The 24,613-nt window shown below is 40.9% G+C and overlaps 1 protein-coding gene across 5 annotated transcripts in view; it reads left to right on the plus strand.

Annotated features, from left to right (window-relative positions):
* Positions 1–24,613, plus strand: part of SYCP2 (synaptonemal complex protein 2) — a 91,922-nt gene that overhangs the window by 44,838 nt on the left and 22,471 nt on the right. For 4 of the 5 annotated variants that reach the window (XM_075845526.1, XM_075845525.1, XM_075845528.1 and 1 more), the window contains 11 exons: positions 1,439–1,545; positions 4,685–5,055; positions 6,346–6,446; positions 7,403–7,439; positions 11,213–11,280; positions 12,217–12,277; positions 12,739–12,794; positions 14,522–14,570; positions 15,812–15,983; positions 18,688–18,743; positions 19,405–19,569. In XM_075845526.1, coding sequence (XP_075701641.1) covers positions 1,439–1,545; positions 4,685–5,055; positions 6,346–6,446; positions 7,403–7,439; positions 11,213–11,280; positions 12,217–12,277; positions 12,739–12,794; positions 14,522–14,570; positions 15,812–15,983; positions 18,688–18,743; positions 19,405–19,569 — 1,243 coding nt within the window. The remainder of the gene's footprint in view (positions 1–1,438; positions 1,546–4,684; positions 5,056–6,345; positions 6,447–7,402; positions 7,440–11,212; positions 11,281–12,216; positions 12,278–12,738; positions 12,795–14,521; positions 14,571–15,811; positions 15,984–18,687; positions 18,744–19,404; positions 19,570–24,613) is intronic. The other variant, XM_075845527.1, reaches the window with a different exon arrangement.

Genomic DNA, 24,613 nt, shown 5'->3' on the forward strand with positions numbered 1-24,613 from the left:
CATGTAACCATGACAAAGGTTAAAACTGGAACAGGGGATGAGACACTCAATAGAAAGACATCGAAAACAGTCATGTACTGGATATAGATGTGACATAAATCTATACAAGCTTGTTTATTTGTTAGTACAGCAAAATAAGATAGTATACATGCCTATGCAGACCTGTAGCTAATGAAGCCTATTAAATGATGGCAAAAGGAGGGTCAGCAAGGGATAGAATACATGTATGTATGTACTGCCTGGGTTGCCTCTATAAGAGTATATGTATGGCAATGATTATATGCAGATACCTGAGTCCAATGATTTATCTGTACATGCGTGATAACCCAATATACGCCATGGTGTGTACTACGGGATCCAGACATCCTCATCATGTCTACTGGTATGTTGTACAGCTATCATTGACTCTCTTGCTTGACATTGGCCTGGCACCTCTGTGTGCGTCTATGCACATTGCTGTATGTTACCTGTACCACTGATCCCGTAGTACACACCATGGCGTATATTGGGTTATCACGCATGTACAGATAAATCATTGGACTCAGGTATCTGCATATAATCATTGCCATACATATACTCTTATAGAGGCAACCCAGGCAGTACATACATACATGTATTCTATCCCTTGCTGACCCTCCTTTTGCCATCATTTAATAGGCTTCATTAGCTACAGGTCTGCATAGGCATGTATACTATCTTATTTTGCTGTACTAACAAATAAACAAGCTTGTATAGATTTATGTCACATCTATATCCAGTACATGACTGTTTTCGATGTCTTTCTATTGAGTGTCTCATCCCCTGTTCCAGTTTTAACCTTTGTCATGGTTACATGTTAATAAAATTTTGTATTTTTTGCTATTAATTTGTTGTGCTTCAGTCGATCATTTTCTTTGTTGGATTCATTATTTTTGATCGATGCACCAAGGTTATCTTGGTCATTACCTGGGACGCAAACACAGTAGATTTCATATTGTTCAGCAACGTTGCTTTATATTGAACATTACTCTGTGTCTGTGCCCCCTCTTTCGGTGGTATTGTATTTGTATATACAATTTTGTATTAGATGATCACCTTTTAATTTACATGGGCACCATGTAATTCTACGTTTCCTCTTTAACAACCACTGCAGGTGACATACGTGGCCACATGGAACTTGCCACAGGAATCAGCTGTTATTGTGTTAGAGAAGTCAGATCCGCAGCAAACAGAGGGGACAACCAATTTAAGAATCGTGTTTTGTTTTTCTTACAGCCATTATATTAATATACAGCAGAATGACTTAGTACCTAATCACTAAATATCTTTCTACCTCTCAGTATTTTGCATTGTCAAATGGTTGTGTTTTTATGGATCTGGATAAACATACGTAATGCTTTTTCTAAACCATTAGCTTTCAATCCTTTCCTTTGCACTTGCTGTGCATTATTGATTATAGGTTGCCTGGTCTCATGGAAAAATATTTGGGTTCAAACAAAAGGCATCCAATGTCTACACGTCAGAAAGAGAAAATAAGTGTGTCTGACGATTGTATAAGTAATAAAGGTAAATGTAATTCCGATACTGTCTTTACATATAGTTAGAATTAGTGAAATTGTGAAAGACGATTGTGACATGTAAGTATATGATCACCAAAAGAAGTACTGTACGCCACTGTGGTAAGGAGCGTTATCACAGACATCTGTTCAAATTGTGCCCTATCTAACTTGCGGGACAACAACAAAAGGTAAGTGAAAAGTTAGGACATTTCTTAACGAGTGTTCACAAAACGCTCATTCCCGATAATTGCCCTGTGCAAACGCTCATTCATCTGCTGATCATATCGTTTATACTGCAAGAAATATTGTTGTCGGCAGTACATCTCCCTGTGTAAACGCGGAGCCGTGCTGCCGACATGATGCAAGGGGCGAGCAATCATAGTAACGTTTGCTCGTCCCCCGTACTAGTTCCTGTGAATGGATCTTGTTGATTGCGCTCGTTTACACGGCCTACGTCGGGCCTTAGGTGAGGGCTCTTGGAGTCGCAGGAGTCAGGTACCAGTTTGCTATTCACACCTTATTAGTTTGGATTGTTTTCTATTAATTTTTATGAAAATACTCATTGCCAGATCACTATAAGGTTCTTCTTAAATAGTCTGGCTTCTAAAATCGACAGCATATTTTTTTAATGATTTTTTATGAGCTTTTTCTACATAAATGGTATTTATACAAAGTGATTATCGTTGATCTGAGTGTTTGTACGCTTCTTTTCACATGTAAATGAGCGTTGCATCTGTAAATGTCTGAAAACATATTGTAATGTTTTTTTGTAATATAATGCATGCAATTTTAGGCCTCATGCACACGACCGTAGTGTTTTTCTGGTCCGCAAATTCCAGGACCGTGTTCCGTGAAATGTCATCCGCAGTTCATCCGTATGTCCTCCGCAGTTCATCCGTATGTAATCCGCAAAATGCGGATAAAAAAAAAAAGCCTAGGTAAAACATGATGACGACAGAACTCATTCCCGGTCGTCGCCTAGCAACACTTCCGCAAATCCGCAAAACTGCGGATGACACACGGAGGTGTATCCGCAATTTCCACGGGCCCATTGACTTCTATTGGCATGTCCGCACCGCATTTGCGGCCCATAATAGGACATGTCCGGAGTTTCTGCGGCACGGATGTGCGGACATGCGGAGACCCGTGAAAACACGGATAGTGTGTATGGGCCCATAGAAATGAATGGGTCCGCAATTCTCCCGTGGATTTGCGGGGGAATTGCGGACGCAAAAACACGGTCGTGTGCATGGGGCCTTAGATTACAGGCTGTGGAAACCTTTGCAAACATTTTTTTTAAAATTATTATTGCAATGTATGTATTATATTAACCCCGTAAACGACCGCCCACCGTCTTTTGACGACAGGCGGTGCAGGTGCTTCCTCTACAGCGACATCTTAGAAGAGGCTGATGAGCGCTCATCCTCTAAGCAGAAGATGTAACTAACAGCTCCTGATCTTAGAGGAGCCTGCTAAATGCAGCTTGGGTCGGAAAACATTCGGACCCCAGCTGTTTAACCCTTTGATTGCCACGGTCCATGACAGCGGCATGATCAAAAGGAACTCCCTTCTTTGATCGTGTCACTGGAAATCCAGTGACGTGATCAAAGAGCAGGGAATCCCTCGGCAGTCAGCCCTGGGGACCTAGAAAGGACCCCAGGGCTGTCTGTCCAGTAAGCCTGCTGTTAGGGCGCACTATGTTCTGCCCTACAGCAGCCTGCGTCATAGTGACACAGTGTAATGTATTAGCATACAGGAGTATGCTAATACATTATAATTGAAAAATAAAGTTATAAATAAAGTTATCCCTTAATGGGGGGGGAAACAACAAAAAAAATTAATTCATTAAAAAAAATATCCCCAAAAAATGAAAAACACAAAACACATATTAGGTATCTAAACGACCGTAATAACCTGAAGAAATAATGGAATGGGTTATTTAGTGTGAAACGTGAACGGGATAAAAATGAAACAGGAAAAACTGGATAAAAATGAAACAGGAAAATCGCTTTTTCCTATATTCACGGCATAAAAATATTTTTTTTTCCACCCCAAACTGTGAAAAAAATAATTACTATTTCTCCCGCATAAAACAAGGCCTCATACCGCCACGTGAATGAAAAAATAAAAATGTTACGGCTGCTGATAGGCAGTGAGGTAAAAATGTTGGTTTTTCAGGCCCAGTCATTAAGGGGTTAAAAAAAATAATTTTACAATTGGTTTTAATTAAAAATGTTGCATCTTTTGTGTTCTGTGGCTTGTATGGCAGTGCCGTTCAGTCCTGCTGGCTACTGTATCTCTAGCCTCTCTCTCTGCTCTCCTGAACACATTTGTAAGCTGACAATTTATTTGATATACGTTTATTTTCTTTGGTTGTAAAGATGTCCGCTTATAATGGGGTTAAAGAGAGCAGAAAAAAAAGCTAGAGATAAGCTGACCATCAGCTGTTCTGTCCGACTGAGCAGCTGGTATTCTATTGTAAGGCTGTATTCACGAGACCATTACGCGCCTAAAAAACATGCGTATATCTGTTCGTTTACGTACATGTGCTTTACGAGTGGCATGCGGTTTTCACGCACCCGTTGACTTTAATGGGTGGCTAGGTGCGTGAAAATGCACCAATATGGGACATGCAGTGAGTTTCACGCAACGCAGTCTCGCTGTGTGAAAACTCACGCATGCGTGAATGGCCCCATTGAAATCAATGGGGCCGTGTGCCGTGCGTTGTTTCATTGCACACGGACAAGATTCACGTTCATGTGAATGGGTCCTAACACATGGAAGCTGCAGAAGAAAAATGGTGCACATTTTTTTAATGAACATGCAATAGTTAAAAAAAAAATGTCTGCAAAGGTGTCCATAGTTTTTTTTAATTGTCAATATCAATGACATATCACAATAAAACAGACAAAACATAATAGAAAAAACATATTACGGTATACATATTTACTGTTGATTTGTCTAATCATTTTAATTTTATTATTTTAAGATTTTCAGTAATAATTTGCGAGATTGAAATTTTGTTAGGATATGATATTTTTGAGGGTTAAGATTTAAAAGGAGCTGGTGTCCTGAAGACAACCCCTGACCATATGCCCTATTATGCCTAGAGATAACCCATTGCCTTTTACTTTCTCTGCTTCCAGAAAGAGCGTGTGATATTGGAGAAAAACAACAAACCTGTTCTGTACTTCCGAGTAAAAAGGTTGCAAAAATCCCAATGGTGAGTGTTAGCAATAATCAGAAGACAAAGGCACAGGCATCAGATCCATGTAAAAGCACCAAGAAAGATAATCACACGAGGACAGAGGTCAAGAAAAGGAATATTGAACAACGAACATGTAACAAAAGTTTTTCAAACACAGAATCGTCTTTTAACACAAGTGTCCAAAGCGCAGATATTCATTTACATTCTGAGACTCCTGAGACAGAGAGAACCAAGAATGAGATCACAGATCTAGAAAAGTCCAAAGGCTCCCGATATGTAGCAAGGAGGAAAGACACGGAGAAGAATATGGTAGGGTTTAGGCTTCTGAATTGAATGGTCAAATGAAAGCAATAAAGCCTCAAATCATTTTTATGTCAAAGCTCAATGTACTTTATAGAAACAAATGATTTCTCATTAATATCATTGTGGACACAGCATCATGAGTATATGTAGGCATGCCGATACGCAGGGCCGGCATCAGCACCCAGCGACCCCGGGCAAGTGCCGGAGCCCACTGCTCTTGGGGGGGACCCTCTTGGCTGCCGGGTGCTTTTACGCTGCCCCACTTTACAAGGTGGCGTACTGACTCACCGGAGTGCCTCCGCTGGGCCCAGGCGCTGAACTGCATTGGTAAGATTTGCTTACTTATGCAGAGAGCCATTGGCTCTCTGACCCGCCACTCACAGACGCAAGGGACATCAGCGTCCTAGTGCAGGTGATGTGATCATGTCGACGTGATTACGTTACTGCGCCGGGTCACAGAAAAGAGATACAGATGGGGGTGACTGGAAACATCAGCTTGTCGTGGGAACAGGGAAGGTGAGTTTCTTTTTAATTTTTATTGGTGCAAAGGGTACCTAACTTTTATATGGGGGCATTAAGTATAATTTCTCTATTGGGGCACAAAGGAGGCCTTACTTATATATGGTGGCACAAAGGGAGCCTAACTGATACATAGGGCCACAAAATAGGCCTACATTTTTTTTTTTTAATATTCGGTGTCTAGTTTCTGCCATTTTACTGCCGCCGCGTGAGTTGCACCTCAAAGGGGCCCACTAAAGCTCAGTCGCCCAACGGCCCACATAAACCTGGAGCCGGCCCTGCCAGTACCCCCACAATATGTGCGAGGTTGCAGAAGAGGTAACCATGAATATGAGGTGTGCCATGAACCCTCATGTGGGTCTATGTCTTTTTATCTCTTTGGTGAGGCTAGTCTTGCTTCTTATACTGCGAGAGTCCCATTCACAATTTGCTACTTGCCGTGGTCAGTGGGGTCCCATTCTCGGTGCTACATTGGGGAAGAATCGGCGTCCCCTCTAATGCCAGCCTGGCTCCAAGGTGCTGTGCATTAGGCAGGTCGCACAGTAGATTCCTTCTTTTGCCCACCCTCTGGGACGTCTCATGGTGCGGTGTCACCCAATAATTATCAAAAAAATCGGCCTGTCTGGGTGGAGCCAATTTTATTTTTCCTACGTATTGTCCGCCTACTAGTAGCAAGAGCCTTTACCCATGATCCTGTGTTTCCCAATGATTCATGAATAAAGAAAATAATATTAAATATGACTGCCATTTTGATGATACGGTGTCTGCGTTTTACAGAATGAAAAAGGTAAAGATGCAGCCAAGACATTAGTCAGTAAAATAGGAAACAAATACTCAAAAGAAGCTGTGAAAAGAAAACAAGAGGATGAATCTTTCAGGTAAGTGCAATTCTGTGTTTCTAATTATTTACTTTGTTTAAGTTTTTTTTTTAATATGTGTGAAGACAGGACTCTACTGCCCACTGTCTATTTCTGGGCTCTGGAATCTCCCTGGTATTACTTCCTTTCTTTTATGGGGGAAATTTATCAAAACTAGTACAAAGAAAAAGTGGTGCAGTTGCCCATAGCAACTAATCAAGGTGCAGCTTTCATTAAAGAAAGGGTCTCTAATGGTTTATAAAAAATAACTCAAGTCTGATTGGTTCCTTTAGGCAACTGTTCCACTTTTCCTTTCCAAAAATAATTTACTGATTACTTTGCAACCCGTGAATTACCGACCTGAGGGGCGAGATCTCCTCATGGATACGCCGGACTAATTACTATGAGCCCAGTGTATACTTTCAGTGCTCCTATTAGCCAAACAGCTCAATATTTTTTGTGCCGTTTTAGCTAATAGGAGTACAGACCTGTAGCTGCAGTATTCTGCCCTTACATAGTCCAGCATATTAAGCGGACAGATCTGCTTTATTGCAGCCTCATCTTCCTACATTTAGGCCACTGTACAGGTCACATATTTTTTTTACTAACAGTATGGTCAAGAACAGCAGCGTCATTTAAAGTCTATATTACAATTCGGCAATCTGTATTCATTTCCAGGGCTTAAGGCCCATTCACACAGGCCAATAATCGGCCAAACGAGCGTTTTTACAAATACTCGTTCATGATTATTGGCCCGTGTAAACAGGGCAACGATCAGCCAACAAATGAGTAAACTGATCACATTTTTTATACAGGCTATAAAATCATCGTTCTCACCAGCACAACTTCCCGTGTAAATAGGGGACGGATCATATTATCTGCCTGTGTAAACCATCTATAGGTGTAAGTCCAAAGACTATATATATATATATATATCTAAAAAAATGTATATAATCATGTGTAATATTGTTTTTCAGAGATAATCTAAACAAGTACAGCCTACAAACCAACAAGGTAATGTTCTTATTTTCATTCTTTTTTTAGTCCGTGTATCACCCATGCTTGCATTTGTGATTTACATTGTTATATATACATTCATATCATTATCACAGCAAACCAGTCCTACAATAGTGTTCCTCATTCTGGTTTTTATGGAACCCTAGGAAAAGATTAAGAATGTATATGGTTTCAAAGCAGGAGTTCTGTCCCTGCAACATTTGCGACTAATGGAACAATAACAATATTATATTATGACAGCATGTTAGCAACTTAACGGCATACATACTGCAAAACTGAAAAGTGAAAAAGATTATACCTCAAGTTTTGCTCACCTCATAAACAAGTTGCGTTTTTCCAATGCGTTTTGTGTAAAGCTTGATGATACCTGAATAGGCATAAAAATCCAAGAAGCTGTGGGTGCTCGTAGATCCTCCTGAGCTTAATCCTGTGTCGACAGCAGGTTGTAGTAACAAAAATAGTGTGTAGGAAAGGCAGATCCAGCACTCAAATGATAAAAAATTCAATTTTATTAGGTCATGTTAAAAGGGATAAAACAACAATCCCGGGACCACGCTTATGCGTTTCAGACCGCTAGGGTCCTTAATCATAGCTATGATTAAGGACCCTAGCGGTCTGAAACGCGTAAGCGTGGTCCCGGGATTGTTGTTTTATCCCTTTTAACATGACCTAATAAAATTGAATTTTTTATCATTTGAGTGCTGGATCTGCCTTTCCTACACACTATTTTTGATACTGCAAAACTACAGATACATTCATTACACTTCATTCCTTAGGGGAGACACTTAAAGAGGCTCTGTCAGCACATTATAAGTGCCCTGTCTCCTATATAAAGGAGATTGGCGCTGTAATGTAGGTGACAGTAATGCTTTTTATTTAGAAAAACGATCTATTTTAAACCAGTTTATGAGCGATATTTAGCTTTATGCTAATGAGTTTCTTAATGCCCAAGTGGGCGTGTTTTTACTGTAGTCCCAAGTGGGCGTTGTACAGAGGAGTGTATGACGCGGACCAATCAGTGACCAATCAGCGTCATACATTTCTCTCCATTCATTTACACTGCACTAGCGATATAGTTATATCGTTATGTGCAGCTACATACACTAACATTACTGCAGTGTCCTGATAATGAATATACATTACCTCCAGCCAGGACGTGATGTGTATTCAGAATCCTGACACTTCTGTAGCGTCTGTGGGATTTACAGCAATGCAAACGTAATCTCGCGAGATTACAATGTAACCTGTCATTTCAAACGAGATTACGCTTGCCTTGCTGGAATCTCACAGAAAAGATTCAGACGTGTCAGGATTCTGAGTACACATGACGTCCAGGCTGGTAGTGATGTATGTTCATTATCAGGACACTACAGTAATGTTGGTGTTTGTGTATGTGGCTGCACATATCGCTATAACTATATCGCTAGTGCAGTGTAAATGAATGGAGAGGAGTGCATGATGCTGATTGGTCACTGATTGGTCAGCGTCATACACTCCTCTGTACAACGCCCACTTGGTCTAAAGTAAAAACACACCCACTTGGGCATTAAGAAACTCATTGGCATAAAGCTAAAAATCGCTCATAAAGTGGTTTAAAATAGATAGTTTTTCTAAATAAAAAGCATTACTGTCACCTACATTACAGCGCCCATCTCCTTATATAGGAGACAGGGCACTTATAATGCGGTGACAGAGCCTCTTTAACAAAATTGTTTTTCAAACCACCGATAAACGATCAGGGCGATTAATTTCCTCGCTTCTGGTGGGGAGGAAGCAAGAAGCATTCTCGATCATGGGCAACAATAAAGGGTAGTTTTATTGTTTATCTTATCCTTTTATTTACGCTGGCCAATTGAATCGTAATGATGATTGGCCAGTGTAAAAAGATCTTAGCACAGTTCACGGGATCCAGATTCTGCCCTGCACATTATAGAGACGTTTGAAAGTGTATTTAGTTCTTTGACATAACTTCTCCCTTACTGACCTTATTACATTACACACTGTGCAGGGGAACTTTGGCTGCTCTCCAGAGTAACAGGGTAGCTATGGAGCTCGGTAGAAAACACTCAGAGGTCACGCCAGTCGCTGAAGACTTATGTCTCTGAGGTTTTGGGGCAAATGAGATTGCCAGCAATGTTACTACTGTGCATACAATTAGGGCATGTTCACACGTGGCAGAGTTTTTCTGCTGCAAATGTTGGTGCAGATTTGGGGCAATTACGCAACGAATCTGGTAATTCAGACGTTGCAGATATCACAGCGGACTTGCCACACATTTCAGTTTTTGCATTGCAGGGGCTGAAATCCGCAGTGAAATTCCGCTTCTTCACCGCAACAGACAGTGCATGCTGCGGAGGGAAAATTCCGCACCGCAGCCTATGGTCCGCAGCGGAGTTTTCCGCAATGTCTAAACTAACTTGCCTAAAAATTTATTGAAACAAATGTAAAAAACGCCCGCTGGAGAATTCCACTGCGGACTGTCCGCAGCGGAATTCCACAGCAATTCCACCACGTGTGAACATGCCCTAAATTTAGCAATGGGGCTAAAAAAAACGTTCCTTACCTGTTTCCGCTCGACATTTGTGTAAAATGATCCCCTCTTACTGCATTAAAGAACATTAAAGGCTATGTAAACCTTTGAAAGTGATTTATTTTTTTAATCAGTGTGTTTGGTGCAACTTTCGAATTAGTTTTTATTAAAAAGTATTTTTACTTTTTGAGATACAGCTGCTTTGTATCTCTGTATATAAGAACTGTATAGTTCGCTGAAACCTGTACCCGTCACTCAGGTTCGCGGGACTGACAGGTTTAGTGAAAGCGGGTCCTGTGTGTCTCTTGACGCACGCCTGTTCATAACTTAGATGTGATAGATTACAGGTGGATCCTGCATGTCAAGGACATACAAAGCAGCTGTATCTCAAAAAGTATTAATAAAAACTAATTTGAAAGTTGCAGCAAACATACTGATAGACATTTTTATTTAAAAAAATAAATAAAATCACTTCCAAAAGTTTACATAGTTTTTAAGATCTGGCCACCTGTGAACACAGGCTATAGCGTGCTTATCACCTACTGATAGATGAATACAAAGGCCTCATTTTTATACTATTATTATATTATATTTTATACATTACACTAACCAATATGCAATTAGGGTTCTGGAATAATTCAAGCAATATCTAGGCCGGCATGTGCTTTTGTACAATGAACTTTTATATTTCTCTTACAGCCATATTGTCAGACTGATGTACGTATTCATCATGTTCCCTGCACGTGACATTGTGCTCCACTATTACTTATTCAGTTCGTTTACACTATATAATTCCAAACTTCCATGACCCTGCTGTGTATGCGTCTTGTGGCCCTCCTAAAAGGGTTTTCCTATCTTGGACATTAATAACATATCCACATTCACCCATTAGGATAATGGTAGTCCCATGACGCCTGTTCTGCCTGGTCAGGTAGCTACCAGCCGCTGCATCCAGACGAAGAGTGAAGGTGGCGTATATGCCAGAGGCTCTATCCGAGTTTATAGGATTTACGGATATAGCCGAGCAAGCTTAGTTGTACTTGTGATTAAAGTGATCCCCGGGGCTTCATTTACAGAATATTGGCGATAAAAACCAGTAGTGATAATAATGATTCTATAATTTTGGGCAGTGGGATCAGACATCTGAATGAATTTGTAATATAAGAACTTTATAATTAGCAAGATCATAAATGAGTCTTCCTCTGTAAAGGTTTAACATTAACGTGTTGTCATATCGCAGGACAAACCGCAAAATAAAAACACAAAAGGAAGTAAACAATTAAATATGGACAAAGCATGGGAGACCTGGTAAGTGTTTTATTTCATTGTGATTGTATCAGGCATTTTCTTTTAAGGTATAGGGAAACTTCATCTCCGATTTAGTACGGTCATTTAACTTTTTTACCTTTTATAAAAATGTGTTTAGTATTGAATTCCTGTCCTCTTATAACAATCTATTTGTTATACAAGTGACCATATTATAGGAAGACAACCAACCTTAGAGGATGCTTTTTGAGTGCGGGATGAAATTATTCAAAGAATATAGGGATATAATACAAAACTCCAGGCTGTTGTGGTGCCCTGATCAGATATGAATCCATGGCCTCAATGTTGCCTTCTTAATGGTCTTTCTGCCATAGGGTAAACAGCTGCCATGAAGGGATGAACTTGGTCATCTACAATAATTAGGAAAGCCCTACGCTTCATACGTCCATCCACAGGTATCAGAGGACCCAGCGTATGCCAGGAAAACATTCCCCACGCCGAGGGAGATGCAGTAAAACCATAAAAAAAGGAGCCATTACTCACCCGATAAATCCTCCAGCGTACCACCGCAGCAGCTCCGCTCCTCCATGAAGCGCTTTGTTGACATGGCTGCAGCGATGACATGCTCGTATAACCACGTGATCATTGCAACCAATCACGTGCCTTTAGCGGTCCTCTGCCAACCATAGCTTCAGCCATTTCAACAAACAGCGGCCATAAGGACCACAGTGGTTGTGCAGGAACCCCCCGGGGATCTGTCAGGTGAGTAATAGATCTTTTTGTGTTTTATTGCATCCCCCCACAAATTCATTTTTCCCCGGCCAGATTTTTCATGAACTCGAAAAACCCCTTTAAGGAGAAAAGATACCATAAAATAGCATAGTATAAACCATGTCGTCCGGTCATAACTGAAGTACATAGGATTGTTATTTTAACATGTTATATTTATTATTATGTTTTTATTTTATATATATATAGCAGAGATGATGTTTACAGCTTTCACTCCAAGGGAAGTGATGAACCTACAATACAGCTTGGGGTATGTTAATAAATGACATGCGAAAGATAAAAACTGTGATCAATTCTTAAATAAACATGCAAAAGTAAAGACAAGTTTTATTTAAGGCTTCGTTCACATCTGCGCCAGGGTCCCGTTCCGTCCGAGCTTTCCGTCGGAACGGGACCCTGACTGACACAAACTGAAAACATTTTTACGGAATCAATAGCGTAGTCGACTACGCTATTGATTGTCAAAACGACGGAACCCTTGCACAACTGAGACAAACGGAAACTATTGGGACCGAATCCGTCACCATTGAAATCAATGGTGATGGAAACGTAAACCTATGGTTTCAGTTTGTGTCTGTCATGGCTCCGTTCCGATAGAAAGCTCCGAGAGAACGTTGGAACGGAGCCCTAGCGCGGATGTGAACAAAGCCTTCGCTGTCTTTTTCAAGGCTGTATGACACACTAATACAAAGGTACATTGATTTCTTCTAGGTCTCATCAATATTCGTATCAAAGCAAATGGTCAACATTGCAGTTACCAATGCCGGGTAAATCTACTTTTTTATTCCAATCTGATATTTAGAGGCGTTCCTTAACTAGATTTATTTTTGCGGGACAAGTTGTAGTTTTTCGTAGCATCATTTATTTTGACATATAATGTACTAGGAAACGGGAAAAAATTTAATTGTGGGGTAGAAAATGGAAAAAACTGCGATTCCTCCATGGTTTTTTGCGCGCCGTTTTTACGAAATTCTGCGGGTCAATACAATTACGGCGATACCAAATATATATAGTTTTTTCTATATTTTACTACTTTTACAAGTAAAAACCTAAGTGTAAAAAAGAAAATTTATTTTGTGTCGCCAAATTCCGAGAGCCGTAACTATTTTATTTTTCCGTCGATTAAGTGGTACGAGGGCTTATTTTTTGCTGGATAAGCTGTAGTTTTTAATAATACCATTTTGGGGTACATGCGACGTTTTGATCACTTTTTATTCCATTTTTTTGTGGGAGATTATGTGACCAAAAAATAGCGATTCTGGCGTTTACAATTTTTTTTTCTTTTACGGGGTTCACCGTGCGGGTTAAATAATGATATATTGTAATAGTTCAGACTTTTACAGACGCGGCGATACCAATTATGTTTATTTATTTTATTTTTTTACCCTGCTCAAGGGGGAAAATGGGAAAAGGGGGGTTTTTTGAACTTTTAATTTTTTTGAAATTTTTTACAAAAAAAAAAAAACCTTCTTTAACTCACTTTTACTTTTGTTATTAGTCCCCCTAGGGGACTTCAACTAGCGATCGTTAGATCGCTTACACAATATACTGCAATACTAATGTATTGCAGTATATCGTGATTCTGACAGGCATCTATTAAGCCCTACCGGAGGCAAGGCAAGGCTTAATAGGTGCACAAAGGGGGCAGCCATAGCAACCATCGCCCCCCCCCCCCCCCCCCCCCCGCGCGATTGCGTTGCGGGGGGCGCAATGAGCTGTTAGAGGGGATGGCCCCCTCTTTCTAACAATTTAAATGCTGCGGTCATCGAGCGGGATCGCTCTCGAGCGCGATGCCGCTCGTTACTCTGAAGTGTTGACTGTAACAAACAGCCGACACCGGCATCTTATGGAGCGGGTTCACTCCGTGAGCCCGTTCCATACTTCCGCTACCCGACTTTGGCGTATGGATACGTATGGTGTCGGGAAGGGGTTAAGGCCCCACGCACACGGCCGTACCCTTAATCACGGGCCGCAATTGCGGGCATGGACGGCCTCGGACAGCCGCCAGCATTCTCGGCCCATGCTCCCATACAAAGCGATGGGAGCACGGACTGTAAAAAGCCAAAGATAGGACATGTGGAATTCCAGTGGGTGGTCCTACTCAGTGATTGACATCTATCTTTGTATGCACACTTATACAGGGAAGGCTGTCAATCATTGTTTGAGACTGCCCACTAGACTCCTAAGTTCATAATAAGGTTTAAATGAATAAATCACAAGTTATACTGAGTCTTTTCCCATTAAACTAGTTCTCATTCTGCACACCACATGCTACCTGCAGATTCTACGACATTTTCAATGTGACAGCTTCCCTTTAAATCTAAAATAATAAAAAACGTAGACCTAAACTGCAGAAATAACCATCAGATTTGGTTCTCACGACCTCAAAGTCACTTATATTGATTGGTTTATGTTTCTAAATATACTAAACGTGTCAATAAAAAAAAAAAGGTAATAAAAAAATCTGAATCATATGCGTTTGTGTTTTTTGAAGAGCGTCGTCTATGAAGAACAGAAAAAGTATAAAAGAGAGTGAACAGAAGGTAAACACATCCGTCTGAGATGACCACCTTGGCTGCTGTCCACTACCTACTTCTATCCCTTTTAGGCTAGGGCTACACAGTGACTTTGGTCGTGCCTCACAAAGATCGCACGGTCATTTTGCAAGTAATTCTTGTGAATGTGGTCGCATTACTACACACAGCGTGATGCAGTTGCAACAAGACAGTTGCGAAAAATCCAAATATGCTAGATTTATTTATTGCAAATCGCAAGCGACTTTTCCAACATAAAGTTCAATGCAAGTCGCATACCTCTCCCGAGTTTTGTTATTTTTTTTTTCGGTCTCAAATCGCAAGTGGGTCGCAAAAAAAATCCTAAAATAGCTGTGCAACTTCAATGCCACAGCAAATCGTACATATAAATTGTACGTTTTCTCGTGCGTCTTATTTGTGACTTGATCTCACGTGATCAAAATTTGCCATGTAGCCCAAGCTTTAAAGGCTATATAATCTTTGAGCATATTTTTTTTATAAAACAACGTGTTAGAGGATTTTAGACAGATTTTTAATTGTTTTTTATTTAAAAAAAGTTTTACTTTTGAGATACAGCTTCTTGGTATAGTAGATACATAGAAGCTGTATCTTGCGCTCTAAGCTGAATCTGTCAGGTCAGTGGGACTGACGGCTTCGGGGACAGCAGGTCCTGTGTCTCTCTAACATGCAGGATCCAGCTGTTATCTATCATATCTAAATTTAAAACTTAGATATGAACGATAACATGCCCGAATGTGCTCAAAGGTCTATATAGCCTTGGGTTTTCCGGATACAGAACTAATATTAATATTTTACGTATATTATAATAAGCTCTCACTGTTAGGCCCCATGCACCTGGCGGGCACAGACGGCTGCGGACAGCCACCAACATTTACAGGTCGTGCTCCCATATAAAGTATGAGAGCATGGTCCGTGAAAAGCAAAAGATAGGACATGTCCTATCGTTTGCGGCGACTTTCTACGGCCCGGACACCTTCCCGTAAATAAATGGGAAGGTGTCTGTGGACAATAGAAGTGAATGGGTCCGTAATTGCAGACCGAACTACGGTCCGCAATTACGGACGATTTTTACGGTATTGTGCAAATTAGGCCTTACAAGTACATGTCCAAAAGGATATATTCCACAAGTACACTTCCGTTACAAGCTTCCACATTATATATGTTTATAGTGTCACAAGTATTTCGTGTTAAACCCAGATAAATATTAAACCTGATTTCCAAATGTACAGCTCAAAAACCCCCGCAAGCATCTGTTTAGTGACACTGATACTGACAGAGGAGGCGACGACAGCAAAACAGAAATTAGCTGGTTACAAGACACCAGCAGCAAAAAGAAACCGAACATCGTTGGCTACAGCAGACAAAAGCAAGGCAATCTACCAAAGGAGAAGACCGTATCACGTAAGTGCATTTGCCATATGATGACCATGTAGCCTCTCGGTGTGACTTATAACACTTCTGTGTCCCGCACAGGGAGGCCTGTTCACTGCCCTGCTTCTGCTTTTAACACCGCTATCATGTGACACAGATTGATTCAGAGTAGGGAGGATTGGATAATGTATTTATTTTGCCATTTGCAGGAGCTCAGCAGCATTTTCCTTAACCCCTTAATGACCGGGCCATTTTGCACGTTAATGACCAAGGATTATTTTTTGTTTTTTCACGGTCGCATTCCAAGAGTCGTAACTCTTTTTTTATTCCGTCGACATAGCCGTATAAGGGCTTGTTTTTTGCGGGACGAGTTGTATTTTGTAATTGCACCATTTTTAGATGCTTATAACATATTGATTAACTTTTATTAACTTTATTTTAGGAGAGAATTGAAAATAAGCAGCTATTCCAGCATTAATTTTCACGTTATAAATTTACGCCGTTTACTATGCAGCGTAAATAACATGTTCACTTTATTCTATGGGTCGGCACGATTACAGGGATACCAAATGTGTAAAGGTTTTATATGTTTTTTCTATGTTTGCACAATAAAAACCCTTTTAGAAAAAAATTACTTGTTTTTGCATCGCCGCGTTCCAAGAGGCGTAATTTTTTTATTTTTCCGTCGATGTGGCCGTACGTGGGCTTGATTTTTGCGGGACAATGTGTAGTTTTCATTAGTACTATTTTGGGGTACATAGGACTTATAGATGAACTTTTATTTTATTTTTTATGGGGGGAATGGGAGAAAAGAGAGAATTTTGCCGTTGTTTTTTGCGTTTTCTTTGGACGCCGTTCATCCGGCGGTTTAATTAATGTGTTCATTTTATTGGTCAAGTTGTTACGATCGCGGGGATACCATATATGTGTATGTGTGATTTGTTTTGACCGTTTTATTAAATAAAACCACTTTTTGGGGCAAAAAAGTAGTTTTATTTGACTTTGACTGTAATTTTTTTTATTTTTTTTTTCACAAACTTTATTTAACGGTTTTACTTTTTTTTTTTTAGTCCCACCAGGGGACTTCACTATGCGATATGCCGATCGCATATATAATGCTTTGGTATACTTCGTATACCAAAGCATTATTGCCTGTCAGTGTAAAACTGACAGGCAACCTATTAGGTCATGCCTCTGGCATCGCCTAACAGGCAGATGCTGAAGACAGACCTGGGGGTCTTTGTTAGACCCCCGGCTGTCATGGAAACCCGACGGCGACCCGCGATTTGTTTGCGGGGGCGCCGATCGGGAGACAGGGAGCTCCCCCCTCTGTCAAACACATTAAATGCCGCTGTCACTATTGACAGCGGCATTTAATGGGTTAAACTGCCGGAATCGGCGCGTGCTTCGATTCCGGCAGTTGCAGCAGGAGCCAGGCTGTGTATAACAGCCGTGCTCCTGCCGCTGATCGCATGGGTAAACTGTCAGTACCCGCGCGATCACAGGACGGATATATCCGTCCTCCTGCGCGAACTAGCAGCTGCTGAGGACGGATATATCCGTCCTTCGGCGTTAAGGGGTTAAATGGGCTGTCCCACCATTAAATATAATTTATTGTATAGATCAGGGGTCACCAACCTTCGGCACTCCGACTGTTGTGAAACTACAATTCCCAGCATGCCATTCCTTTGGCTGGAATAATAAAGCCTTTCGCTGTCAGGGCATGCTGGGATTTGTAGTCTCACAACAGCAGGGGTGCCATAGGTTGCAGACGACTGGTATAGATCATAAAAAAACGGACAATGTTTGCAATTTACATTCTCTTCTAAGAATTATCAAGTGAAAAGTTATGACATTTACTTACAGAGTATGGTGTCACCTGGTGTTCAAAGTGTATAGCAATGTGCAGGTCCGCCTAATAGGATGAGTGCTGGTGGATACGCATGCTCAGTCACTCTCCCGACAGCCAGGTGTCCGCATAGTGATCCTCTGTTCACTGCAGAGCAGCCAATAGAAATAGCTTTCGGCCCTGCTGGTCCGGGAAGGAGCAAAGCCTTTGCAGTAGCATCGCAATAAAGCTAAGGAGACTCCTCCTCCTCAGCTTGTCAGGGAAGAAGTAGAGCCTCTGCGGTAACATGGCGGTGTAGCTGAGGAGACTCCTTCTGCAGGGGAAGTAATAAGAGTCTTTATCATCAGCTGCCAAAGGGAAATGACGGATTCTGCTCAAAGCCCCTTCCCCAGCAGCACAGATTATCAGCAGCACCATGGGGGACACAGGGAAGCAAAAAATATTTAAAAAAAAAGTAATGTATGCTAGGAACACTGTCAAAGACTTTAAAACAACTACTAACAGCATTTCAGGACTTTTGATATGAAAACGATTCATAGGATAACCCCTTTAGGTCATCTTTGAAACGTTCTCTTCTAATAGCCAAGTGACACCCATAGGGCTGCCATTACAAAGGTTATCAAATTTGCCTAGTGATGCAGTAGTACAGTACATCCTCTACTCCTGTATCACTGGGAAAAGTGTCACTAGGTCTCTCCTGCCTGAAATTTAAAACGGACAGCAGGACATGCTGCAGGAAAGGCAAGGTGGTATGGTTGCTAAAGCAACAGTGGACAAGGACTTGCTGTATAATTTTTTATTTATGTGGAAATGCTCATCAAAGGATCCAGATGCTTTTTTCCTTTTGAGTATCGTAGTCACACCTTCTCGTTGTTTTTTTTGTAGGTAGAGCAGCAGACATTGCTAAACAGAGTCGGAAGCAAAATGAAAAACTGCACAAGGTAAAATCCAAGAGCATTAGGGTATGTGCACATGATAACTGCAATTACGTCTGAAATTACGGAGCTGTTTTCAGGAGAAAACAGCTCCTGAATTTCAGATGTAATTGCATGTACCCGCGTTTTGCAAGGCGTCTTTTACGGACGTAATTTGGAGCTGTTCTTCATTGGAGTCAATGAAAAACGGCTCCAATTACGTCCCAAGACGTGTCCTGCACTTCTTTTGACGAGGCTGTAATTTTACGCGCTGTCTTTTGACAGCGTCGTGTAAAATTACATCTCGTCTGCACAGAACATCGTAAGACCCATTGAAAGTAATGGGCAGATGTTTGCCGACGTATTGGAGACGTCTTTTCCAAAGGTAATTCGAGGCGTAAACGCCTCCATTACGTCTGAAAATAGATTGTGTGCACATACCCTTACGGTCCCAATAAAGGCAGATGAGGAAAGTGTAGTGTATATATGGTAGTGCGCTTAGTGTCATGGGGTTTGATATGTGGTTACATATATAAGCATTATTGTACATTTGTATTTCATGTAATAAAATAAATTATTTGTAGTGTAAGACAAAACAATATAGATTGTCCTGTCGTTCTACATAAAATGGTTGGAAAGTATTTAGCGGCAGGAGATGGACTAAGACATTTTTTTTGCTCATTTGAAGGAATTGTGTTTAAGCAAAAAGGACGCTGAGGAGACATCTAAGCAGAGTAATGTAAAACGCCCACAGAGAGCAACTGGCAAGAGGAAAAATTCTACGGAGAGCTCCAATTCTGAGTCCGAGGAGGAGCCCAGACCACCAAGCAGAAAACAGACCCCTAAAAGACAGGTAAGAACTAGTCCAGGAGTAGGATCTTTTGTTCTCTGTGTTTGTTGCCTGTTCTAGAATCCTGCATTGATGTAGCACACCTGAGCTTATCAGAGCAATAAAGCCGAGTATGTCATGTGGTACAATTAGAGTAAAACTATATATATAAAAAAAAGATAGAGCGCCTCATAGGACACTTTATATTAATGAGGTGGAAACTTGCTCACCTTTTCTGGTTGTGTGCAGGACACAACAACAAGAATGGCGTGTGGTGGGTTAAATACCCCTGGGGCAGACATATTTGTATTTTACCGGTCCTTGTGGTTTCAAATTCAGCGCTTAGATCAGGATTTTCGGCAGTGAAGAATTGGCATTACCCAATGTAAAAACAATACACGGCATCCGTAGGTTTGAAATCACAACATGTCTTAATAAATAACTAGTTTCAAGGTAAATACTTTTTCGGATCAAGTGAGACATTAAGTGTGATATAAATAGGGAAAAAGGAAAAACACCAAAACCACAAGAAGTGAGTGTTCCAATGGGGGGGGGGGGGGTAGTACAGTCGATTGTACCCCCCCCCCCCCCCAAACGCCCAGGACCACCACCTTGTGGTTTTATTTGCCACAATTTGCCCTTGATACTACAATGAATTATCTGTTATTTTCCACAAGACTGAAAGCAAACCTACAACAAAAATTATACAGTACATATAAAACTTTGCTTGCATATGAATGTAAAATAAAAAAATCTTTTACTGATTCTGAAGGATTCCTATTGAAGGGGTTGAAGTCCCCAAAAACCGATGGCCTATCCTCAGGATAGGCCATCAATAGCTGATCGGTGGGGGTCCGACTCCCGGGGCCCCCGCCACTCAGCTGTTTTGAAAAGGGTGCAGCGCTCGTACGATCACTGCTTACCCTTCATTTCTACTTACTCACTGTGACTTGTCAACACATGTAGCGGCGATTCACAGGTATTGCAGCCTTTTCTCCCACTCACTTAAGAAGAAGACTACATGTGTGCCAACGATTCACAGTGAGCAAGTAGAAAAGGGGAAGCAACGCTCGTACCTTTAACCCCTTAATGACCGCCAATATGCCTTTTCACGGCTGCCTTTAAAGGTACTTATGCCATAGCGCCGCCTTTTCACGGCACTCTGACATAAGCCCAGCACAATTGTCCAGTGCCGACTAAAGCGGGTGTCGGGCTGTCTAAAGACAGCCGGACACCTGCACTAACGGGCGGGATCGCTTTCTATATCGATCTCACCCGTTTAACCCCTTAGATGCGGCGCTCATTAGCGAGTGCTGCATTTATGTTGTTTTGGAGGGAGGGTGCTCCCTCTCTCACCCCATCGGCACCCTGCAATTGCAATCAGAGGGTGCCAATGGCTTCTATGGTAGCCGGGGGCCTAACGAAGGCCCCCAGGTCTGCCTGTGTTGAATGCCTGCTAAGCCATGCCTGAGGCATGACCTAACAGGTGCCTGTCAGTTTTACAATGACAGACAATAATACGCTGCAATACAGAAGTATTACAGTGTCTTATAAAAGCGATCAGAAGATTGCATAGTGAAGTCCCCCAGTGGGACTAAAAATAAAGTTATCAAAAAGCTTAATAAAGTTCATAATAAATAAATAAAAATCCCAAATGAAAAACCCACTTTTTCCCTTAAAATACTTAAAAAAACAACAAATTAAAACATTACACATATTTGGTATCGCAGCGTCCGTAACGACCCCATCTATAAAGTTATTACGTTATTTAACCCGCAAGGTGAACGCAGTAAAAAATTAAATAAAAAACAATGCCAGAATTGCTGTTTTCTGTTCATCCTGCCTTCAAAAGTGATCAAAATGTCGCATGTACTCCAAAATGGTGCCAATAAGAAATAGAAGTCGTCCTGCAAAAAACAAGCCCTCATACAGCAGCATCAGCGTAAAAATAAAAAAAATTATGATAAAACAATTCATGGCGACCCAAAAACAAATAATTTTGAAAAAAAAAGTGTTACTGTGTAAGAGTAGTAAAACATACAAAATCGATATCAATTTGGTATCGCCACAATCGTAATGACCCACTGAATAAAGTTATTATGTTATTTATGCCACACGGTAAACGGCGTAAAGCTAAAACGCAAAAAAGTATGGCGAAATGTATGGTTTTTTTTCCATTACCCCCCAAAAAAAGTTAATAAAAGTTAATTAAGAAATTATATGTACCCCAAAATGGTGCTATTAAAAAATACAACTTGGCCCGCAAAAAACAAGACCTTATACAGCTATGTCGACGCAAAAATTAAAAAGTTATAGCTCTTGGAATGCGACGATAGAAAAATGAAAAAAATTGCTTGGTCATTAAGGTTTAAAATAGGCTGGTCATTAAGGTGTTAAAGCAGCTGATCTATGAGGGTCCCGGGACTCGGACCTTACTTTGTAAGGGAGCACGGCCTGAAAATGCGGGTGGCAGTTGGCGGCCGGCCGTGCTCGCAATCGCGGGCCGTGATTGCGGGCACTGTCGTGTGCATGTGGCCTAAGGGACAGACATTTTTAGGATTAAAAAAAAAACACCTAAAAAAACTGTTTTAAAGTCGCCTTGACATTCTGAACCAGGCACAATGACCTGCATTCTAGTGTTCATCACTATTAGTCTTAATGAATAGTAACCTCAACAACTTTATAGCTCATCATATGCAGCTAATTAAATGTTGCACAGACTATTTGCGTGCTGTGTATGAGTTTACAACAAAATTGGATTTATATCCATTCATTGCTCTCATAAACGATTACCAAAATCATGAAATTTGCCATAATAAATGTTTTTGTTTATATTTGACAATTTTTTTTCTCTTAATGTTTTGCAACGTACATGTTAGTAATTGATTCCATCTTACTAATGAGCAAAGTCAGCATCTTCTGGATGACAGGCATCCAAATCTATATCAGCACAATATTGTTATGGATCCTAATTGTGGTAAGATCGCCACCTAGTGGAACTGTACAAACCTCACATACAAGGCATACAGAGCAAAGATTAACTGATATTATACGGTAACTCTGTTTCCTAGCAGAAAGCTGATCTTAGGCTCGTTTAAAGAGTCTCTGTCACCACATTATAAGTGCCCTTTCTCCTACATAAGGAGATGGGCTCTGTAATGTAGGTGACAGTAATGCTTTTTATTTAAAAAAACGATCTTTTTTCACAAAGTTAGGAGCAATTTTAGTTTATGCTAATGAGCTTTCTTAATGCCCAAGTGGGCGTACTTTTACTTTTGACCAAGTGGGCGTTGTACAGAGGAGTGCATGACGCTGACCAATCGGCATCATGCACTCCTCTCCATTCATTTACACTGCACTAGCGATATAGTTATATCACTATGTGCAGCCTCATACACAAGCCCTAACATTACTACAGTGTCCTGATAATGTATACACATGACCATCCAGCCTGGATGTCATGTGTACTCAGAATCCTGACACTTCTGACTCTTTTTTGTGAGATTCCAGCAACGGATGCGAAATCTCGCGAGATCACGGAGCTAAACGAGATTTGGTTTCAATTGCCGGAATCTCACAAAAAAAGATTCAGAAGTGTCAGTATTCTGAGTACACATGACGTCCAGGCTGGAGGTCATGTGTATTCATTATCAGGACACTGTAGTAATGTTAGGGTTTGTGTATAACTATATCGCTAGTGCAGTGTAAATGAATGGAGAGGAGTGCATGATGCTGATTGGTCAGCATCATGCACTCCTCTGTACAACGCCCACTTGGTCGAAAGTAAAAGTGCGCCCACTTGGGCATTAAGAAAGCTCATTAGCATAAACTTAAATCGCTCCTAACTTTGTGAAAATAGATCAGTTTTTTAAATAAAAAGCACCTCTGTCACCTACATTACAGCGCCCATCTCCTTATGTAGGAGACAGGGCACTTATAATGTGGTGACAGAGTCTCTTTAAAGATGCTTGACATAGATTAGACAAAACATTCTACAAGTCTGAGCCATTTCATGCTTTCTCCGCTCTCAAACTGTCTCTGATGGTGTTGAAATAAGTGCAATGCACGTTGTGCTAAATTTGGCACAATGTTGTATTGTACAACAGTATTACAGGGACTATAAAAGTGTATGTGATATCTGCTGTGGGATTTTATGTGCATGCTGGCAGTGCGATAGGAGTGACTGTTCCATGATGGTATGGTTCCTAAGGATGAAAAACGGTTCACGCATCAAAAAAATGATGGGAATCACTGCTGTAGTGTGACAAGATAGATATAAGGTAAGAAAATTTGAGGCCATATTATAGGAGAGAAATGCCATAATTCTAGTACAGTCTGGAAAAAGGGAGAAGTGTGTTCAGTGTATCCATAGCTTTTATTTTGTGATTGACTTCAGTGCATCTCAGGTCACGTACATTATGGGAGATTAGTGTGGGAGGACGTGATATGGTTGGGATGAAAATCAGTAAATTGGAAAGTGAAATGATGAGAGTAGTAGAATTAGTAAACCAATTTATAAAGTCAATTTCAGCATGAATTTAAACATTGGTCATTTTGTTCCAAATGCCTTATAAAATGAGAGCCATCCCTCTGTAATGCTACGGCACTGCCAAGAAGGATCAGAGAGGACAAGTGGATTCCTGATATAAGAAATTCCTATTTACAAAGTGCGGGGTGTATTTAGGCCTCAAACAAACATATGCCGTCTGAGAGGAAGTGATGTGGAGCTTAAAGAGGCTCTGTCACCAGATTTTGCAACCCCTATCTGCTATTGCAGCAGATAGGCGCTGCAATGTAGATTACAGTAACGTTTTTATTTTTAAAAAACGAGCATTTTTGGCCAAGTTATGAGCATTTTTGTATTTATGCAAATGAGGCTTGCAAAAGTACAAGTGGGCGTGTTTAAAGTAAAAGTCCAAGTGGGCGTGTATTATGTGCGTACATCGGGGCGTTTTTACTACTTTTACTAGCTGGGCGTTCTGATGAGAAGTATCATCCACTTCTCTTCAGAACGCCCAGCTTCTGGCAGTGCAGACACAGCGTGTTCTCGAGAGATCACGCTGTGTCA

Source organism: Rhinoderma darwinii, chromosome 13 (genome assembly GCF_050947455.1).
Source record: "Rhinoderma darwinii isolate aRhiDar2 chromosome 13, aRhiDar2.hap1, whole genome shotgun sequence".
In the NCBI taxonomy this organism is placed as follows: domain Eukaryota; kingdom Metazoa; phylum Chordata; class Amphibia; order Anura; family Rhinodermatidae; genus Rhinoderma; species Rhinoderma darwinii.